The following is a 20,828-nucleotide window of genomic DNA, read 5'->3' on the forward strand; positions in this document are numbered from 1 at the left end:
GGGGGTTGGGGTGGGGAGAAAATTGGTAATACCTGGATTTTCCTTTCCTCCTCACAAAGTGTGGATCCTTTCCTCCTCAAAAAGTGGGGAATAACCCACTACCTAACTGCAGCTCTTGGACAAACAAACAACAATGATGGGATTCTTCGTATGTTTTCTCTTGATTTTTCTCGGAATAACTAAACAATAGATGGAGGAACTGTTGCAACTAAACACAGCCTAAGTTGAATATCTTTAACTGGACAATTTTGTTATACCAATTGGCTATCTATTGGATGACATCCTAAATATGCAAGGATTATCTCAGTGAAAAGAGGTCGTGGTAGGTAGGTAGTTCTGGATAGTTTAAGAGATGCATCATTCAGAAAACTCCATGGACATGAACCGTCTTATGGTTCAATAACTACCCAAAGACTGTTTTAGACATGTTATACCCTTCCATAAGAAAATTAAACTACATCAAAGGATTGACGAGAGCCAGTCTAGTGGTATGTTTGACCATAAGTAGATCCCATGGCACCTTGATTACCTTCTTACATTTGAATCAATCAGAGTTGGCAATGTGGCAGTATATAGCTTTGAAAATTCATTCCATTCAAAGAAAAAAATTGATGGCTAAAAATACAAGGGAAAGATGCCAATATATGGGGGTAAATGATTGAGTTTCTGTGAAAAATGGTGTGGCCAAACTAGACCATGCTCTTCCTATTTAATGGTTGGATTTGCCATTCCATCATTTCATGTGACACAGTTGGTAGTCAGTGTATGGAAGCTTCCATGGGTGTACCAACCACAAGAAACTTTACCCAGGTAGGAATTAATATTAGGAGAATATTTCAGTATTTGATATTTGATGATCTTCATGGATGGCTTTTTGACTTCTCCATTATTTCCTTTTTGTTACCACTCAATTGATTCTTCAGTCCATAGCTCAAGCAATGTGTTTTGAGGTCATCAGTTCAAAATTCTGGTTCATATATTCCTGTTGTCACCTTTCCTAAACAAACTTGACTTAGTATACATTGTTTTATATTTTGTTTTGCGATGACTACGCATCTTATGTCCTAACTCCAGTATAGCAAACCTTTGTATTTCAGGGTAATCTTTGCTGTTTGAATGCTCTCTGACAAAAGATTGGCATTTGATTATAAATCAATTTTGTTGTCCCAGTTACATGAGGTTAGCCTAAGCATGTACCACTAAATTGCTGCTGCCTGAAAAAAATTTAGTGCCACAAATATTCTTGTTAGGTTACTTCTGACCATCTAAGATGCAGTCTTTTTCTGGAATTATTATGGAAGTTACATCATTTATAAATATTGACAAATTCATGACTAAAACATCTACTTCTTTTGAATTTTCGGCATGCCAGTTGCTCCTATAAATTTTGTCTCCCTATCTCGCTTTCTTTCTGTGCATAGTTTTTGAAATTCATTTATGCATGGTAACTTTTTTGTTTGGAATGTTTCCCACTTTGCTTTGATAGGTTCTTTGTTTCACTCCCCCCTTCCCCAAAGGAAAAAGAATTATAGTTTCTCTCCTGTGCTACATATTACTCTTCCACTCGGAAAAGGAACTCAACTAGATTTTCCCTCCTCTCCGTACTGTATCTGCTAGCATAATTGTGACCTTTTGATTTGTTTCTCCCAAAATTGCCTTCCACAATCAAAAGGGGAGAATGTATTGCAGAATGAGTACAGTAAAAACTAGTACTAAGTTCCTAAACTGCTTTTCCTTTTTTATATGTTTTCTTCATTGTACAACATTCACCTCCCTAAGTTGCCCGTGCCAGCGTGCCTTATGTTCATTGGGACTACAACCAAAATGGGTCCTGCTAAGTCATTACCTTTACCGAAATTCAATCTGATACACAAACCTGACTCACTAGGCTTTATCCCAACTACTTGGAGTCATTTCTTTGAATCTTCTTGTGCAATCCCATTCTATTGCATATTAACTTTAGTGAAATTCCTGGATGTCCACCGAAAGTTGATACATTCACCCTCTTCTTTTTTTTCTGTAACATTAATGTGACGCTCGGTATACAGAACTCAATGTTATAGGTTCCAAGACTATAAATTTGTCACATAAAAATCTTAAACTGCACTCGAGAAAATCATAACTGTGGTTATAATATTTCAAAACTGTTATCTGATTTACTATATGATAATTTTGCGAGAGCATCTCGCAAAATATTTATTGGGTTCCAAAAGCGATAATCTGTTTGTGTTGGGAAGAAGAAGCAATGCCCAGCAATTTTTCCTTCGTGTCATTCCCGCAGGTTTTTTTCTCTTCTTCCACCCCCCTCCCCCCAAATTGGAGTTTTTGTTTTATCTTTTTAAGTATTTTTGCTGGGACCTTTTCAAGGTTTTGTCCCTGAGACACGATGATTTTCTTACGAGTTCTATTTGAGCAAAGTTGCATAATAATTTGAAGAAATTAGCAAGCTAGAGTTTTTCGTTAAATCTTGGTGAGACCAATTGTTTTATGATTGAATAACATCTGAGCCTGTTGTTATTTTGTGATCATGTGAACTTGTTGATCTGTGGGATTAAATATTTTATGCAAACATTGCCATGTTTATTTCCTAATAGTTAGAACTCCTGAAGATAGTTTTAAAAATAATAAAAAGGCTTTACTTTTCTTGTCCTAAAGAAGCCTTTGAGGGGTGATTTCTCAGCCAAATATCAAGGAAACTTGGTAACGTCCAAATGTCTTACTTAGTCTTCAGTGGTTGTTATACCTAATAATGCTATTCATTTTGAATTTGAGCTGTATAGCATTTGGATCATGGACAATCCTTTGAAAGAATGATGCAAAGAAAGTTTTTGTCTGAATTTGAATTCAAAAATTGGAGTTGGCCAAGTGGAAAAATCACATATTTGCATTCTTAAAAAAAGGGCAGTTCGACAAATACAGGGATGCATGGATGTCCCTGGGGGGTATTTGACTAAATTTGAGTTCGAAAATTGAAAATTGACCAATCCAGACCACTCCCTCAGCCTCGATATCCAACAGTGGCATGCCTCCACATGGCAAAAATAGGTGGCATGCTTAGAAAACCTCTCCAATTGATCTGGCATAGAAAAACTTTTGCCTTCGCTTAATCCTTGGCAGCTGCAAATCAGTGACATCTAGCAGAATGTTCAAAGAGTTGAACAGAATCTTCAAATTCAAATTTTCTTGCAAGACTTGGTTTGGTATATTATGCGCTCTAATCTGCTCAACATTGATGTTCTCTGTCAGAACTAAGAACCTGAGTTTTCTAATATTGAGCAGCATCCTCACTAATTTCAGTATTCATGTTTTAAGGACCCGCATTGCTTTTGTTGCAGAATTGTCAAGCTGTACTCAATTACTGTCCTCGTTGGCCTCCCGGTCCTACTGTTGGGACAGAACTGCTAGAGTCTGATAGTCTTGTTGGTGGCATAAACTGAAGTTTCCACTGTCAAATTTGGGAAATCAGGTGCTGTATATATACCTTCATGTTGAACTAAATAGATCCCATTATTGATCACACTGATTTCTGGATTTGCATGCATAAATGCTTGTGAAGATGCATATGTTCTTAATGGAACGTTTGGTTTATCTAAGAAGTATTTTGGTGATACATCACTCAGGCTTCATGTTTATGATTTGTTTCTTGTTTATGTTGGTTGTCATGAACTTTCAGATGGAAGACCAGAGTCCCCAGCAACAGCAGCAGATTATCGAAATTAATAGAGATGTGCCTGACAGAGGCCCAAGCGTTGGAAGGGTTAAGGTCTGTGGTGAAGCACCGTGTGGATTCTCAGATGCTGGAACCAGCTTGAGGGATGCCAAAGAACGATCTGAATCCATGCGTAAGCTTTGGATAGCAGTTGCACTCTGTATGGTCTTCATGAGTGTTGAGGTAGTTGGTGGAATCAAAGCCAACAGTCTTGCCATCTTAACTGATGCAGCGCATCTGCTCTCTGATGTTGCAGCCTTCGCCATCTCCTTGTTCTCATTGTGGGCAGCTGGGTGGGAAGCAACTCCGCGTCAGTCTTATGGTTTCTTTAGGATTGAGATCCTCGGTGCTCTGGTTTCCATCCAGTTGATATGGCTTCTTACTGGGATACTGGTTTACGAAGCCATTGCTAGATTAATTAATAACACAGGTGATGTCCAAGGCTTTCTGATGTTCGTTGTTGCTGCTTTTGGTTTGTTGGTTAATATCATCATGGCTTGCTTGTTGGGACATGATCATGGTCACAGCCATGGCACTGGTCATTCTCATAGTGGTCACGATCATGAACACGGTCATGGCCATAGCCATGGCCACGGCCACGGCAACCACAATCATGGGATAAGCATTGTGACACATCATGAAGGACAGTCCAAACAACATGATGAGCACGATCATGTTCATGATGCCGACCATTCAAAGCCACTGCTTCAGAAATCCGCTGTAGATGCAGAAGGAGCCCAAGCCAGTCATGAACGTAAGAAACAAAGGAACATCAACTTGCAGGGGGCTTATCTTCATGTACTTGGGGACTCCATCCAGAGTATTGGGGTGATGATTGGAGGGGCAGTCATATGGTATAAACCGGAATGGAAGATAATCGATCTGATATGCACCCTTGTCTTCTCTGTGACTGTGCTCGGCACAACAATAAGAATGCTGCGAAACATACTGGAGGTTCTGATGGAAAGCACACCAAGAGAGATTGATGCAACAATGCTTGAGAGGGGACTCCGTGGGATGGATGAGGTTGTTGCTGTTCATGAACTGCACATCTGGGCCATCACCGTAGGAAAGGTCTTGTTGGCTTGCCATGTGAAGATCACACGACATGCAGATGCAGATATGGTGCTGAACAAGGTGGTAGATTATATCCGGAGGGAATATAACATCAGCCATGTTACCATACAGATAGAGCGCTAAGTGGCTTCTGCACCTTTGACGAGGTAAGAGTGGTTCATAGTCCCAAATAATGGAACGAACGAATGCTGGACTGAACCGGTGGCAAGAGAAACATTGCTCTTCTTTTTGGCTCTGAGAAGAATATTTTTCTGTAAAATCAAAATTTCCACTGTTTGGGAAAACACAATTTCTGGGTTTTTCCCTGGCAAAACTTTCACCCCTAAAATCTTCCTCTGTAAAATTTCGGACATGTTGAGGGTATCCTTTGTTGCCTTAAATGGATCATTCATTGCCTATGTATCTGTATTGGGTTCTCACAACCGTATGGTAGGGAGTGTATAATTAAATTCAATTTGCACAAAAAAAAAAAAAAAGTAAATTCGGTTTGGAAAACTTTGTCCTAATGGGGAAATAACCTTGGTTGGTTACAACAAGATTATAATCGTACTTTTTTGTTCTGTGTAATACATTTTTCCTATTATGAGGGTAAATTTTATCATTTTGCATAAATACTGTATTAAATGACTTTAAAATTTTTGCTAGTTATTAGCTAAATTTATAACAGTCTAGCTTAATTTCTGTTGTTAAAATTTATATACAGTTTAGCTCATTTCTGTTAAGAAGAGCAAGTATATGGTTTCTCTAGTTCATCAGTTAGCAGTGAAGATAGAACTGATTATATTGAGGATCTAGTAAACAATGATGTTTCCTATCAATTGCTTTGATCGTATTGCTCTATTTCTGTTAAAGAACAAAAATTTGGAAACAAGTTTATCTCTGCATTAAATTTTGATGATAAATTATTTTTGAAAATAAGATTGGAAGGGAAAAAGAAAAAAAAGGAAAGGTAAGGTTAAAATTTCTTAGTTATCACTTTGATGATTTTAAGTTGTTCCCTGATGTCTTTGCCCAAACAAAAAAAATGGTTTACTGATATAATTATTTTAAGGTAGAAGGAGTATTGTCAAGCTGTTTAGTGTACGCCAGTGTCTCCATAATCCATATGTTTCTCTCTCTCCTACCACAATAAGATATTTCATGAGGAAGGAAAGAGAGAGGGAGATGGTAGCATATACCACACAGTTGGAGAGGGAATTCAATCCCTTGTTTTAAATAAGGGAGGGGATTGCTTCCCATGGCCTCTCTATCAACTGAAACGTCTCTCGATAGTGACCTATCAACCATCTGTTCCACCCTATGGTCTCTCTTTTCTCAATGAGAATCAGTCTTCCTACCTAGTCAACTGATCCCTGGGCGGGTCTAGGGATAAATTGGCAAATAGTTAATCGACATCTAGAATTAGTTCCCCTTCCAACATTGGTCTTCCTTAGTAAAGGATTAGAGTACTTCAGCCTAGAAAAAAGATCTATTAGCTCGAGTGCTAATGAAAACACACACACACAAGGGCATCAGTATCAATGAGAATTTTTATTTTAGAAGTGGAGTAATAATTTTGCACACACGTCTGTAAACTCTGTACAAGGGCCATGCAACCAAGCAACTTTCTTTTTTACATAATTTTATCATGTTAAGTAAACAAACGTTGAAAAAAAATCATAATTTACTTTCAACGTCAGAAAAAACTTTCGACAAGTTATATAATGTGCAATCTTAAATCAGCATTGCAGTTTAAATTAATAATACTTTAGCACATTAACCAGTTATTGAAATTTATCTCTCCTCGAATTCACAATTATATGTATCCTCCTAATACAGAAAGTATAGTACTTTAGGCAATGGCAACCCAAATTCTTTACTTTTGGCCCCCAGCAAGCAGCAGGAAAAACAAAAAATTGTGGTGGAGGGGGTGGGACCGGGGGTGGGGAAGGGAGCTGGGTAGGAAGGGAGAGCATAGAAGGAATCCAGTCCTGTCGCTTAACATTGTACTGTGTTTACATTTGGGTTATATTAGAAAAATATGCACATTATTGGCATCTATATAAGCCTTCTAGGAACCATGCAAAGCGACTTCTTGAAGAACCAAAAAATGAGTTATGGGAAGAAAGAAAAGGAAAAGCAACAAAAGTACAAGCAAGATTGGGTCTTAATAAATTCTTTAATCATATCCCATATCCTCCTTTGCAATATACCTTAGATCTTCAAGGTCCAAACCATCCCCCAGTACATTTAAGGATTGGAGTTAAGGCGACCAAGAGTTTTGGTTAATTGGGTATGCAACTGGCAGAGGGAGCACCATTTATGATTTTGCAACTGATGGATGTGATCAGATGCCCCATCGGCAGCGAAAGCCTCATTCTGCTTTCGACTTTTTGTTTTTACTGGCACCAGATCTGCGGGGCCCATGCATACATCTCCCAACAAACTTGAGGATCTCATCAATCAGTATAACTGGTAATGCAACAGCCAGCACTAACAGCCACTCATTGAGGCTGAGAGGCACAATGCCAAATACTTGTGCAAGGAATGGTACATAGAGGATCAAGAAATGCAAGCCGAAGGAGACGGACATGGCCAGCAGGAGCCATGGATTGACCCAGGGGGGCATCGTCAAGAGACTCCCATCCTCAGATAAGGCATTGAGGGAGTTGAACATTTCAATTGCAACCAAGACAGAGAGGGAGAGGGTCATTGCTTTCACTTTGCCGGCCTGGAAGTAATCACAAGGGTTGTCATCAAAGGAGATCACCCGAGCCCCAGCTGTGAAGGGCGAAACTTTAAACCCTTCCCAAGATGAGCACTGACCCCAGTTGGAAAGCTGAGAATAGGTGACAAGTGTGTGGCCATCCTTGCTCAGGTCAATGCCCATGAAGGAGCCATGTGTATACCATATAATGAAGACACCCACAGTCGCTAGTCCTACATAGAGCCCAATGACCTGCAACATATTTTAATAGTAAATTAAGATAGAAATTGAGTAATGCCAGAATGTAAATTATCAGAAGAAAGAGCAACTCGAGGAGTGACAGGATGATCATGAAAAATGCTAGGGTACCAGGTAACGGAATAATATCCAAGCACTGATCAGTGAGTCATTGCTTCTTCTAGGAGGTTGCTCCATTATATCCTTATCAGGTGGATTGAACCCCAGGGCTGTTGCAGGAGGTCCATCAGTAACAAGATTGACCCACAAGAGCTGAACGGGGATCAGTCCTTCTGGAATACCTAAAGCTGCTGTAAGAAATATGGATGCAACCTCACCCATATTTGAGGAGATCATGTACCTACAATAAAATAACACCATGCTAAATAGTTGGGAACACTTTAATGAGAAACAGCAGTTCTGAATTATTAAGTTACCAATCTTCCATAAACCACACATTTTCATAAAGCGGGAGCTGTCTGAAGTCTGAAGTCTGAAGTCTGAAGTCCACAAATTTACAAATTGAAGCCAGTCTATCATGTGCTAATTTTCCCCAACAATGTTTGGTCCCTTTTTAACTAAATGGGGAGAAGCTGAGGCTGGAATAAGCACAAACAATGAAATTCCTAAAAAGGAAATAGAATTATATCCACTAGGTTGCTCCACCGCGAACTAGTGGTCATGGGTTCGAGCCGAGAAACAGCATCTCCGTCAAGCTGGGATAAGGCTGCACACATTATGACCCTCCCAGACACCACAGTGGTGGGAGCCTCGTGCACTGGGTACGCCTTATGGATTACAAATGTGGATGTGGTATTCATTGAAAACAGATTTGTTATAGAATACACAATGATATTATGGGGGATCCAATCCTTGAAGTGTATGATTTTAAAACTTCTCGAAATATTGAAATAATAAAAAGGGAAAATAGAATACACAATGATATTATGGGGGATCCAATCCTTGAAGCATACGATTTTAAAACTTCTAGAAATATTGAAATATTAAAAGGGGAAAATATATAAGAAAAGAGTTTGGAAAATAAACCAAATAAGAATTCAAATTTCAAACCAACACCGGTCATTTACTGCAGCAGCCAGCCCATCTTTAATCAATAAAGCTGGAAGTCCTTTCTCTTCATAATTGGACTCAACCCTCAAGTGTTCAAGGACATATTTTTTGGGAGGCAAACCATTCTTGTTATTGTAAAGCAAGTGAATAAGAGCCCCCCCCCCCCCAGGTGGCAAGCTGCATGATCAAAAAGTCGAACCAATTCAACTTCACATCATTAGGAAGTTTCAACTCTCGCAAGATACCCACTGCAGAAACTCCATGGAACGCAACCTCTTCCCATAGAGAAAGTGACCCAGGCATGCCAAATCTCAGGAAAACCATGGATGACCAACCTTGACAGGCCCACAAGCAGGTACACATTGTTCTTGTTGGGCCAGCAGCTTTAGTTGTTTGGCTCATCACCCCCTCTAAATGGGAGGACATAATAGATGTTCTCAAAAATTATTTAAATAATATATGATAAACAACAATGGCACCATTCCCGCAGCAAGCGTAGGCAAAATTAGTTGATAACAACATTTTTTGCAAATAACTATCACATACAAAAAAAAAATGGGGATTGTAAAGGAAAGGAAGCAAACCTGATGAATGCCTTCATGTTGTTATAAATAGATCTGCCTTCACCAACTGCAGCAACTATTGTACTGAAATTATCATCTGATAACACCATGTCAGAAGCTTCCTTTGCAACCTGTGAAAAAGAAAAGGCATCAGAAAGATGTTTAAACAGATACTTGTAACAAAATGACAAACTGTTCATTAAAAAAATGATGGAATGACATCTGTGTTTTGGGTAAAGAGGGAGGAAAAATAGGAAAAAGAGAGAAAATAGGAGTTTTGATTTACTTGTCTACATTCTATTACATAACAATTCCTATTATATAGGATAGGATAAGCGGTTACACCTTACAATCCACACTCCACGTTTTCCTTATAACCTCTCTCCACTACTCCACCTTGTAACCCCTCCTATAACTTCTCCCTTAATTACCATAATAACTAACAATTAATAATTATAATGATAATAATTTGGAAGTTTTAGGTACGTAACATTTACAAATAGGATCCTGTAGTTCGTAGATCAAGAACAACTCTGTTAAATGGTAAACCACACTGTACACTAAAAGGAATTCCAGATAACATATTTCCTGTTGTCTTCTGTATTGCAGTAGGATAGGGACAAATTTAAAAATAGTAAAACCCTTGGAGATCTCGATCTTCCGAGGCGTGGATTCATGTACATCACACCAATAGCATTTAAAAGGCAGCAATATTACTGTTTAACAATCAAAACTCCACACACCCAGGAATATGTCAATATGGAAAAATAATGAATCTGTATTAAACCTCATGCTGAGATGGAGAAATCCCCAGACAATGGAACAGGAAACCTCTCAACAAGGCCAAAAACATGAAACTCTTAGAACCCCATAAACAGATCATCATTCATTATTAAGATTCTGAACACAAGAATGCCACAACTTTCAAGCTCGACTCAATAGAAATTATTTAAGACACAAGTAATTATTCAACTGACAAAAAAAAGAGGGAATATCTGCATCCACAAGTAATTCTACCAGAGAGAGCAGAGACAACAGTGAGAAACCAAAAAAGAACATACCTCAGTTCCAGATATGCCCATGGCAATCCCAATATCAGCTAATTTCAGAGCAGGGGCGTCATTCACCCCATCCCCAGTCATTGCGACCACCTCCCCCTCTTCTTTGAGCAACCTCACTATCTCTTGTTTATGCCGTGGTTCAGCCCTAGAGAAGAGAAGGCCACCACTTTGCCTCAAATAGGATTTCTGATCATTAAGATCCATAAATTCTTTTCCAGTTAAGCTTTTTGAGCTAATGTCCTCTTCAGGCCCAAAGACACCTATTTCGTGACAAATTGCTTCTGCTGTGTTTTTGTTATCCCCTGTAATAACCATAACGCGGATGCCAGCTGCTCTGCAATCTTCAATTGCTCTGTGGACCTCTTCTCGAGGAGGATCCTGTAATGTTTTAAGATCAAATCAGTTAGTTCTTTTTGTGTGTGGATAAGTACGTAAATGCTGTTAGTTCATAAAAATGTTCCAATCAATCAGCAGGGAGAACTTGACAGAGCAGACAGAAAAGGGAGAGTGTATAATTAATAGCAATGAGTATGAATAAAGCATTTGGCATCTCACCCTCAGTCCCACCAAGCCAGCAAAAATGAGACCACACTCAATTGATGAATAATTGGATGGATCGAGTAAGAGTTTATGAGCTGGATGATCTTCATCACCATCATATGTTGCAAACTCAGCAATCTCCTCCTTGTAAGCGAAACCCAGACACCGCAATGCAGATGAGGACATTTTCTGAAGGAACTGCAGAATAATATCTTTTGAATTTTCATTCATTTCTACCACAGAGCCATCAAGCAACTGAACAGAGGAGCTCCTTTCCAATAAATTCTCTACTGCACCCTGCCAGAAAACAACCCGTGTTATGACACAGCCACAAGAAAATTCATAACTGAAAGGACTTGACAAAGGGGCAGAAAACTTAGAGATGGGAGCAAGGATATCAAGAGACGCACTTAGTCAAGGTAGAAACTTTCAGTAAATATAGAGTAAACAAGTAAATGAATGTGTGTAAAAAGAAGAACTAAAAAAGTGTAACAACATAGAAAATTACAATTAGGCAAAAAATGGACTTTCCTGGTTGGTACAAAACCCTTTTTTTCTCAAGTTTCAAAAAACCCCACCCACTACCCGGGCCTGTGCATATATCAAGGCTCAAGAACTCAGAAATCTCAGCTATAATCTTGGAAGTTTTGGAGGTTTCGGCAGACCCCAAGACGAAACCTGGTATTACCGAAATTTCCAAAATTTCAGCCCAAATTTCTAGCAACAACCCAGAAAAAAATACGTGGTTTCGGCCGGCAAAGTTTCAGCCCAGGCATATATATCTCTTGCAAAGGGTTAAGAAGCACCCAATAGGTAAGGTAAAAATTTATTAAGACAGTCTACATATATATATATATATATGTCTTGCAAGGCTAAAAACAAGTCTTTGTCCATACCATGTCAGCACTAAAATGATCATCAGTACAAATATCACACAGAGGAAGGATAATGGTAAATGTTGCTCCCCACTACCCTTCAGAACTCCAAACTTACTGGCTTAAATTTCTAAGAATCCAAGGCCAACAAACAGGAGCGCTATAACAAAGCCCACAATCTTTGAAGTGTGTAGCTCAGATATTCAAAGAATGACAGATACATAATTCCCACATTGAACAGCTTTAAGAGACCAAGATACTATACTATCAACAACTCCAAGAAATAGCATGAAGTGACCAAGCAGATTTCAAGAGCCATCCATGGGGCTGATAGGTAACGGCAGATTTTATTAATAAAAAATAGCTAAAGCACAAGAAGCCGAGTACAACAACAATGACACCGAACCCATGAAGCTTGACAATAGTTGGCAGAAAAATGGACGGTGACAAAGTAAATGTCCAAAATTAAAATAAGCTTAACACAAAAACAGTGCATCCATCTTAAATTTAACATTTTAATAAATAGAATAAGCCAACAAATTACATGTGTTCCTTGTTATAATTGTTTGGAGAATAATGGAAATCAACTCAATGAAGCTTTCTGGAAATTCCGTAAAAAAAAAAAATAATAAATAAATAAAAGAAGAAGAAAAAAAGACACACAAACACACACAGTATTTCTGTGTTCATACCTTCACGAGTAATGAATTCTTTCCTGAATCTGATCTCACAATAACTCCCATGGACTTGCGATCACGGTCAAACTCAAGAGTTCCAATCCGACGTTCAATGTTATTCCATTGTTGACAACAACCTTTAACAAAACAAATTGGAAAGTGTAACATACGACCATACACATATACTTGAAGAAACACAATTAAGTTCACAGGGTTTCAACTTACGTAGTGCATCAGCAGAACCACAAGATGAGTCAGCAAACCGTTCAGGGAGCCCCATCTTCTCAACCATAACCTGAAAAGAAAAAGAAAAGAGACTCATAAAGGAATCTACCACATCAAATAATTATTTATTTTAACGGCCTTACATATACAGAGAGCCTATCTCTGCACCCCCAACTAACTAACTAACTCTATACACACACACAAAGCAAAGCCAACCCCATTTAGTTGGGAAAAGGCTGAGTTGTTGTTGTTGTTGTGTTATGTATATATATATATATACACACACAAAGCAACCTGAAAAGGCTCTTAAAACCTTTAGAAAAGCTTCTAGGAGAGCAAGAGCCAAAAAGAGCAACAGGCCCTAAGTGTTGTGATTATGTTCTTATGCCAAATGTCTTTGGCCTTGCTTGGCATCTCGGCGTCATCTCAAATCATTGCAACATAGTTTTGACAATCAAAATAAAATAGATTATGCCTATTCAGATTAGCAAGAATGTCTAAAGAAGAGCCTAAAAATAAGGCCTCACCTTCAGTGCTGCCTCAGTGGGCAAGCCAGTGGCCACATAGTGATTTCCAGATTGTGCAACACCTGCATCATTGCAGACAGCAGCAATCTTCGCAATTGTTTGAAGATTTGCGTCCATAACACCTGTTGTCCAGTCATGAATCCTCCCATCACGAGGATTGTATGTGGTCCCTTCCACATTGAAGTTCCTGGTTTTATCTGCACTAGGCCCCATTGCCACAAGCTTTGCCACAGCCATCTGGTTGGTGGTTAATGTACCTGTTTTATCAGAGCAAATCACAGTTGTACAGCCTAGTGTTTCAACACTTGGCAGTTTCCTCACAAGCGCATTCTTCTGTGCCATCTTCCGTGTCCCAAGAGCCAGACAAGTTGTGATAACTGCCGGTAATCCTTCAGGAATAGCAGCAACAGCCAACGCTACTGCGATCTCAAAGTAGTATGTGCACTTCTCAAAAGAGAACTTAAAATTAGTAGGCCAACCATCCACATAATCCCAAGTGAAGAAATATTTCACATTGATGAGCCAAACCAGAGCACAAATAACACCAATAATGCCAGTGAGGGCCTCTCCGAATTCATTAAGCTTCTTCTTCAATGGAGTATCTTCGTCATTCTGCGAAGCAGAGTGAATCTGGGAATGAACCTTCCCAATCTCTGTGTTCATACCAGTCTGGGTGACCAAGCATATACAACTCCCATTCACAACCGTTGTGCTGGCAAAAATCATACACCATTTTCCTTGAATGTCCGTGTCTTCGGGGACCACCTTAGTGGTCTTGTTAACAGCTTCACTCTCTCCCGTCAATGACCCCTGCTCGATCCTCACCGTGGAGCTTATCAGACTCAAAACCCGCATATCAGCAGGAACCTTGTCGCCCACCCTAAGAAAAACGATATCACCCGGGACAAGGTCCTTCGCAGGTAGATCAGGAATCCGGATCCCTTCCCGAATCACCGTGGCGTGCTCAGATTGAATTTCCTTCAGGGCTTCCAGTGCTTTCTCAGCGTTGTTCTCCTGCCAGACTCCAACTGCGGCGTTTAAAATCAGGATCAGGAAGATCACAATAGGCTCGACGAACGCCGTAATTTCCATCTCGCCCCCTTCATCCCCATCGTACCACGCGAGGACGAAGGAAATAACGGCAGCAGCGAGTAGAATCCGCACAAGGGTGTCGTTGAACTGTTCGAGAATGAGAGACCAGATGGAAGGACCCCCATGCTCGTCCAACTCATTCAAGCCATAGATCTGACGCTGCTTCTCAACCCTATCCGAACTCAAGCCAATTTCTTTGTCGACCTGGTACTCCTTCAGGCACTGGTCGACGTCCTTCGCCCACGCAGGGAAGACTTCCTTGTCGGTGGATCTCGATCCACTATCCTCACGTTTTCCATAATCTTCCCCTCCTTTCCCCATCGAGATTCGGTAAAATAGGAACTCGAGAAGAACAAGTATAACGGAAAGAAATAGCTTATAAATCTATGAAATTGATGAATTTCAGGATATGGTTCTCAAGATCTACTGATCCGCTACTACATAAATGAAACCCTAACCAATAATAAAACCAAAATCCAGAATTAATCGTAACGACAAAAACAAAAAATACACGAAAGTGGACAAAATAATTCAGCTGATGGAGAGAAGAAAAAACCAATTACGACCAGTAGCTTTCTGAAAATAGAAAGATTTCAAGATCATGATTACCACAGAGTCCAGAGTCCAGAGCTTCTCAGACTCCTTAGGTTATTAGAATTCTTCTCTCTCTCTCTCTCTCTCTCTCTCTCCCTCCCTGGTTTCAGTTGGAAACCCTACACCTCTCTTCCCTCTGTCTCACTTCTCCAGACTCTTTACTCCAAAATCCAAAGTGAGAAAGTGAAAAAAGAAGAAATTGAAAAAGGGCAAAAAAATATAGAAGAATACGTTTCTGGCTGTGAGAAACTGAGAGGAACGCTTCAATCGCTTGTAAAAAGGTCGCAACCAGTTATCAAGCAACGTCTGACATTGTTCTTAATTCTTTCCGGTTGCCATCACTGGACATGAAAGAGAGAAAAACGGTCCTCAATTGATACAAAGAAGTTGCCAAGTGCTTTCATTACATAAGCTTTTAAGGTGTCTTCTGACTCTTCCCTTGGCATCTTCTAATTCTCTCATTGATTAACTTAATTTAATAAATTAATTACCAATCTCCAAAAGTCCCAACTTGCTGCACACCTCGGTTGAACCCTAAACATACAAGAAGATGCTTAGTAGTTTCGTATTAGATTTAAAATTCATATAAACCTGAATGTGGTGGTCTCATTTGATGGCAACCAGTACAGTCCTCATGTCATTTATTCTCTAATCTAATGGTGAAATAAACAAATAACAATTATTGTTGTCCACAACTATACATTTATACATTGAATTAGGAAGGGAGTAGGAAGTAGGGGTTCTAAGGTTGTGTTTGGTTTGAATTCACTTAATAGGTTTTATGTCTGGAATGCATTATGGAGCAACATATATGCTATTTGGTAGAATGGGTCTCACTTTAGAACACGATAAAAACGTATTCTATGTTTTGATGTTGAATTTAGTAATAGCAGTATTTTGATCCACAAGTCTACTCTATTCAACCACAGTGGATGAATATGATCGTAAGGTTGCTTTGAGAGAGATATCGACAAATGACAATGATGATAGAGGAACCAGTAATGGGTTTCACTGAATAAATGAATGAAAATATTAGGTCAAAACATAGAGATAAAAAGCTCTCTGAGGTTATGTCATAGACATTACATAAGAGAAAGGGGAAGAGCCATATAAGATTTTGAACAGTAAAGGAATGTGGAGCAGCAACAACGCATATCACAGGCATTACATAAATCCTCAATTGGCATTGTTCGCAATCAATGAGATAAACTTATTGTACTAACTTCATAATCTACTCTCCTTTTAGTCTAAATTGAATTATAGATACAACTTTACTACTTATGTGGCTTTGCTCATCACTTTATCAATGACTTGCCTTTAGATTCGATTATATTCGATTTAATATGTCTTATCCATTCCATCATGAAGAATGCATTCACGAGAATTCAAACAGTTCTCATTGTTCTCTAGAATGAATTTTACATTCTGAGAATGGTAATTATCTGCAAAATCCGAACCAAACACAGCCTTAAGGCCCTTAACACTATGCGCACTCAAAGTAAATGTAGCATTAAATTCTCGGGAATAAGAAGGTAATGCGAACTTTCCTGTTAGATTCTGTTTCTTACACGGAAATAGGGTTCCATGAATTCCGGTTCTTGCGTTTCGTGTAAGATGAGGAGATTCCCTCGCCGTCCGATGCAACCTAATCTACGGTTTTTTTTATTATTTTATTATGAAGAGGCAGTGGAGGAAGATGGCTCTGGTCTGTCAATTATCGAAGGTGCCCTAGACATCAACATCTCGTACGGCCGAAATCACACATGCTCACTTTGAAGTCAACGATACAGGTACTCTGTACGTCTCTCGGAACTGTAGGATTAGAATATTTCCGTTACAGGCCACTTCAGATTTATACTCATTCTTTTAATTATAGGTCTAGATTGAAGGTGTTCGGTCTTGTTTCGGTTTGATCGGTTCATCCATTCTCACTTTTGACAATCCTTAGTCCAGCTCATCAGGCTAGAAGATTCCAATCCAACTGTATCTGGTCACGGATTGTTTTCACTATCTCAATTTTAAACTCAATTTAAATGTCAACCATCTCAAGTCTGATCTGGCCTGGCCCCACGAACTAGGGGCTTTGAATATTCCAACCTAGTAATCCCAATAGTTCACGCAATGTCTGATAGGGGAGTTTTATTGTCGTATACAAATAATAGATTACATAAACATCACATATTATTGATCGTAAGGGGCGAATCAGTGAGTCACAGGGAAGGGGAAGGTAGATCTCCATTTTGGTATTTTAGTGGGTCCATTCAACATTAGTGATAGTGATAGGATGGACCACCATCATAGGACGACCTGATTCTTAGTTTAAGGCCAATGGATGGTTATGATATAATGGCATGACACCTTGACCACGTTGTACGACATGGAAATGAAGATTGAGGTGGGCCGCACGATTGGCAAGACAGAAGAACACGACAAGTAACATTTTTTTATTTGAAAAATTAAATTAAGGGAGAGTTGCCTTAGAACTTATATACGCCCGCTTGAATAGACCTATAGGGTTTGGTTGCGTAATAGATTCCGTGATTTCTAACATATGCTTATACGATAGGTCAAAAACTTATAATATGCCGCCGTGGAGTACATCGCGTCATCGAGACCGCCTATTTATCGATTGCCCAAAAAAATAAAAAAGAGGTACTAATAATTCCTGAAACTTGTACGGGTCTTATTTATCAGGATATTTTATTGGTAAGAACAACGCTGCCTCGTAGCGTGGTCAACAGATTAGTAAAATCATCTAAAACATGTGATGAATCACAGCTTAAAGAACCATAAAGCACCCTTTGAATGATGGTAAGAGAATACGAATAGTTGTTTAGATTTTTTTTTTTTTGGACAGGGACCTACAAGAAAACCCACCATGCCACATATGTTATTAACTATTAAACTATTGCTATTTTTTAAATAAGGTATTGGACATGATGATCGAACTAAATTTACACTAGGGTCAAACTACCTAACTATCTGTCATTGAGCTAAAAATTCATCTCTATGTTTGAAGATATGAACATTTTCATGGACGAAAAGTTGAATTTTGCTCCATGCAATAGAGACTAAAGATGCCATCCTTCAGTCATAATATGATGATGAATTATTTACCCAAAAAAAAAATGATGAAGAATTAAATATTAATCACACCTAGGGAAGAAATAACAAGGGAGAAAAACCAAAAAGCTAAACTAGTTACTTACACATCATTCCCTTTCTTTATCAAAGATTTAAATCTAAATTCAGAATTGAATCGATCTATAGAATCATCATCTCAAGAATAAAGACTTAGTAATCTAGTCTTGAAAACCTAACATCATCTTAATCAAACGTCAAAACTATTTTAATCTCAATCTGCCTATTCAACCAATCTGATTCCAACTTTTAAAATAGTTTTTTTTTTATTGAGGGTGGGGTTATAATCAAACGTCAAAACTATTTTAATCTCAATCTGCCTATTCAACCAATCTGATTCCAACTTTTAAAACAGTTTTTTCTTTTTTTTTTTTCGTTGAATAGTAATAGTGATTCAATGCCATCAAAATGTTGGAAAGTGTATGATCTAAGTAGAATTCCCTTGTTTAAAAAAATAAAAAAAATCCATTGGCACTTTGGTTCGACCACTTGGTCCAAGCCGATTTCTCAAATAATGAATTATTTATTAAACATGATCAACTACAATTGAGAAGAAGGAATCTTTCCTTGGGAATCTCGACAAGATGGAATAAATTTGGCATCAAATGTCCTATATCCTTTCACCAAAAAAAAAAAAAAATGTCCTATATCCGAATTGTTTTCAGTGATTTGTTGGGTGATAAGAAAAGCAATGATTAATTATCAGGAGAAAGGCATTGACAGTTGTACAAAAGTATAGGTTTAATTTTTTTTAGGCGACCAAAAGTACAAGTTAATTGTTTGTTACTTCATAGAGGTGGGCATCTAAGTTTTCCTTTTCCCTTCCCTTTTTCGTAATTGGGAGAAGGGAGAGGTCTATCGAAACATAGTTAGAAAGCATCTACTAAACTTTTTGCCACATCACTGTGTTGGTAGGGACACAATTTATAGGCATATGTCCAAGTCATCATAGAACTTTAATATTATGTAAAGTAATCAGTCTTTACTTAATTAAAAAAAAAAACACACACACACACACATAGTGACATGCAATATAGGTCCACAACAAATACATAAGAATGGGTTTGCAACAAATAAACAAATGCAGTTTTTTGAAGAATTGTAGCAATTTAATTGATTATTTTGAATGGAGAACGGAGATCGATTCAATGGAAATACTCTTCTTAAATTAGAGTTTTATAAATCTTATCTCTCAAAAGTTAGAGAAAGAGGGAGAGTTATAGAACCTTAAAATCGTTAACTAAGAATTGTGTAGTGTTTCTCTCTCCTCCCTATTATATAAAATATTGTCTGGCGGTCTACCATTATAAACGAAGGCCAAGTTAGAAAAACATAAAATTCAAGCAAATAAGTGAAAAATCATATTTTCACCGTTAATTTTAGATCAAATCATGTTAATGGAGAATCTCTTGATAATGAATTTATGTATCTTGAGATAGGTATCAATAACATTTAACACCCCCCGGGTCTACAGGACTAGTCAGGCCGAAAGCCTGAATACCCGTAGTTAGTAAAAAAAATAAAATAAAAAAGAGATAGATATTAGTAACAGTGGGGAGGTTGTTATCAACTTCACCGTTATTTTAGATCATATGATGTTCAATTTTGTTATGAGAAATATATTGAAAACCAATAGAAAGATTCACATTCGGCAACCAAACACAGCTTAATAATATGCCAGGAAATAGGATTTGAATTTTCATGATGGACACATTGGCCACATTTTGAAGAAGCTTTTTGGGCTAGAGCTGATTGACGATGCAACGATCTAGGCTATCTTAGCCCAGGCCCAGGCCATGACCAGCCCCATGTTGCTTCACTTAACACATTTTATCCATTTATACATTCTTGGGTCGCATAATATGCAACCCAAATCATGAAACCCTTAATACAAGGGCATAGGTGCCCCATGGATTCCAAGTACAAACCATTGAATGGGAAGGACCGAAGGAGGAACTGTGTCCTCGGCACATATAAATTCGGGGCCCTAATTCAATTTATGGGCCACGTTTGTATTTCACGGTTTTTCCTTTATCATTTAACGGACAAATTTTCTCACAATGGTGGCTGAACGAGGAAACGACCTAGATGTGACCCCCTCCATTCCTCCTCTAAAAAAAAATACAAAGAGCAACTCAATGCACAAGACTCCAACTACTGCAGGGTTTGGGAGGGGCAAAGTGTACGCAGCCTCCCTTCCTCCTCTCTCACTCTTATGTTCTTAGAGTTGTGAGGCCATTAGATAATTGAATTCCAATCTATGGTGGCCTCAAGAAAACTCGGTCCTTATTCAATACCTCATATTTGTTCAAAGTTTTGGGTTAAAAAGGGAAAGATTTTTATGGTCCAACAAATCTAGACATAGGGGGAAGGGAATGGAGAATTGACCACAAGACATCATTGGTCTTACGCCCTAGGTTGCCACCATTGATCTGCAAGCTTAATAATTTATTTTGTGGCTTGAAAATTGAAACTCTTGACACATGAGCCAAGGACTTAGAAGTCTACCTATCCATAAATTCCAGCCTCATCCAATCTACCATATAACATATATTTCTTACAGATTAAGTAAGGTTCAAGGAAAAAAAGGAACTAATTCAGACAATTAGACCATCGAATTCTTGAATCTCAAAATCTAATTATTTGAGATATAATCGTGGTTAATACTTAACAGAACAAGGAATCAATTAGGGCAAAATGGTCTTTTGGTGAATTTATGTGTCTTTATCTCTATTTTTTCTTTTGTTTTCTTT

General features: G+C 38.4%; 2 protein-coding genes across 3 annotated transcripts in view; one reads left to right on the plus strand and one right to left on the minus strand.

Annotated features, from left to right (window-relative positions):
- LOC122087215 (metal tolerance protein 1-like) overlaps positions 1 to 5,184 on the plus strand; it is a 6,256-nt gene extending 1,072 nt beyond the window's left edge. The window contains exons 2-4 of one of the 2 annotated variants that reach the window (XM_042656270.1): positions 1,098 to 1,179; positions 3,336 to 3,466; positions 3,674 to 5,184. In XM_042656270.1, coding sequence (XP_042512204.1) covers positions 3,674 to 4,909 — 1,236 coding nt within the window. In that variant the 5' untranslated portion in view covers positions 1,098 to 1,179; positions 3,336 to 3,466 and the 3' untranslated portion in view covers positions 4,910 to 5,184. The remainder of the gene's footprint in view (positions 1 to 1,097; positions 1,180 to 3,335; positions 3,467 to 3,673) is intronic. The other variant, XM_042656269.1, reaches the window with a different exon arrangement.
- Positions 5,185 to 6,740: 1,556 nt separating this feature from the next.
- LOC122086457 (calcium-transporting ATPase 1, endoplasmic reticulum-type-like) lies at positions 6,741 to 15,331 on the minus strand. The gene is made up of 8 exons (XM_042655264.1): positions 13,249 to 15,331; positions 12,722 to 12,791; positions 12,512 to 12,633; positions 10,960 to 11,241; positions 10,405 to 10,782; positions 9,365 to 9,474; positions 7,842 to 8,070; positions 6,741 to 7,724 (listed from the first exon to the last, which is right to left on the minus strand). Exons 1-8 carry the CDS (start codon positions 14,659 to 14,661, stop codon positions 7,140 to 7,142), a joined length of 3,189 nt encoding a protein of 1,062 aa, XP_042511198.1. The 5' UTR covers positions 14,662 to 15,331; the 3' UTR covers positions 6,741 to 7,139.
- Between the last annotated feature and the right edge of the window lie 5,497 nt (positions 15,332 to 20,828).

The sequence above is a fragment of the Macadamia integrifolia genome, chromosome 8, assembly GCF_013358625.1.
Source record: "Macadamia integrifolia cultivar HAES 741 chromosome 8, SCU_Mint_v3, whole genome shotgun sequence".
Classification (NCBI taxonomy): domain Eukaryota; kingdom Viridiplantae; phylum Streptophyta; class Magnoliopsida; order Proteales; family Proteaceae; genus Macadamia; species Macadamia integrifolia.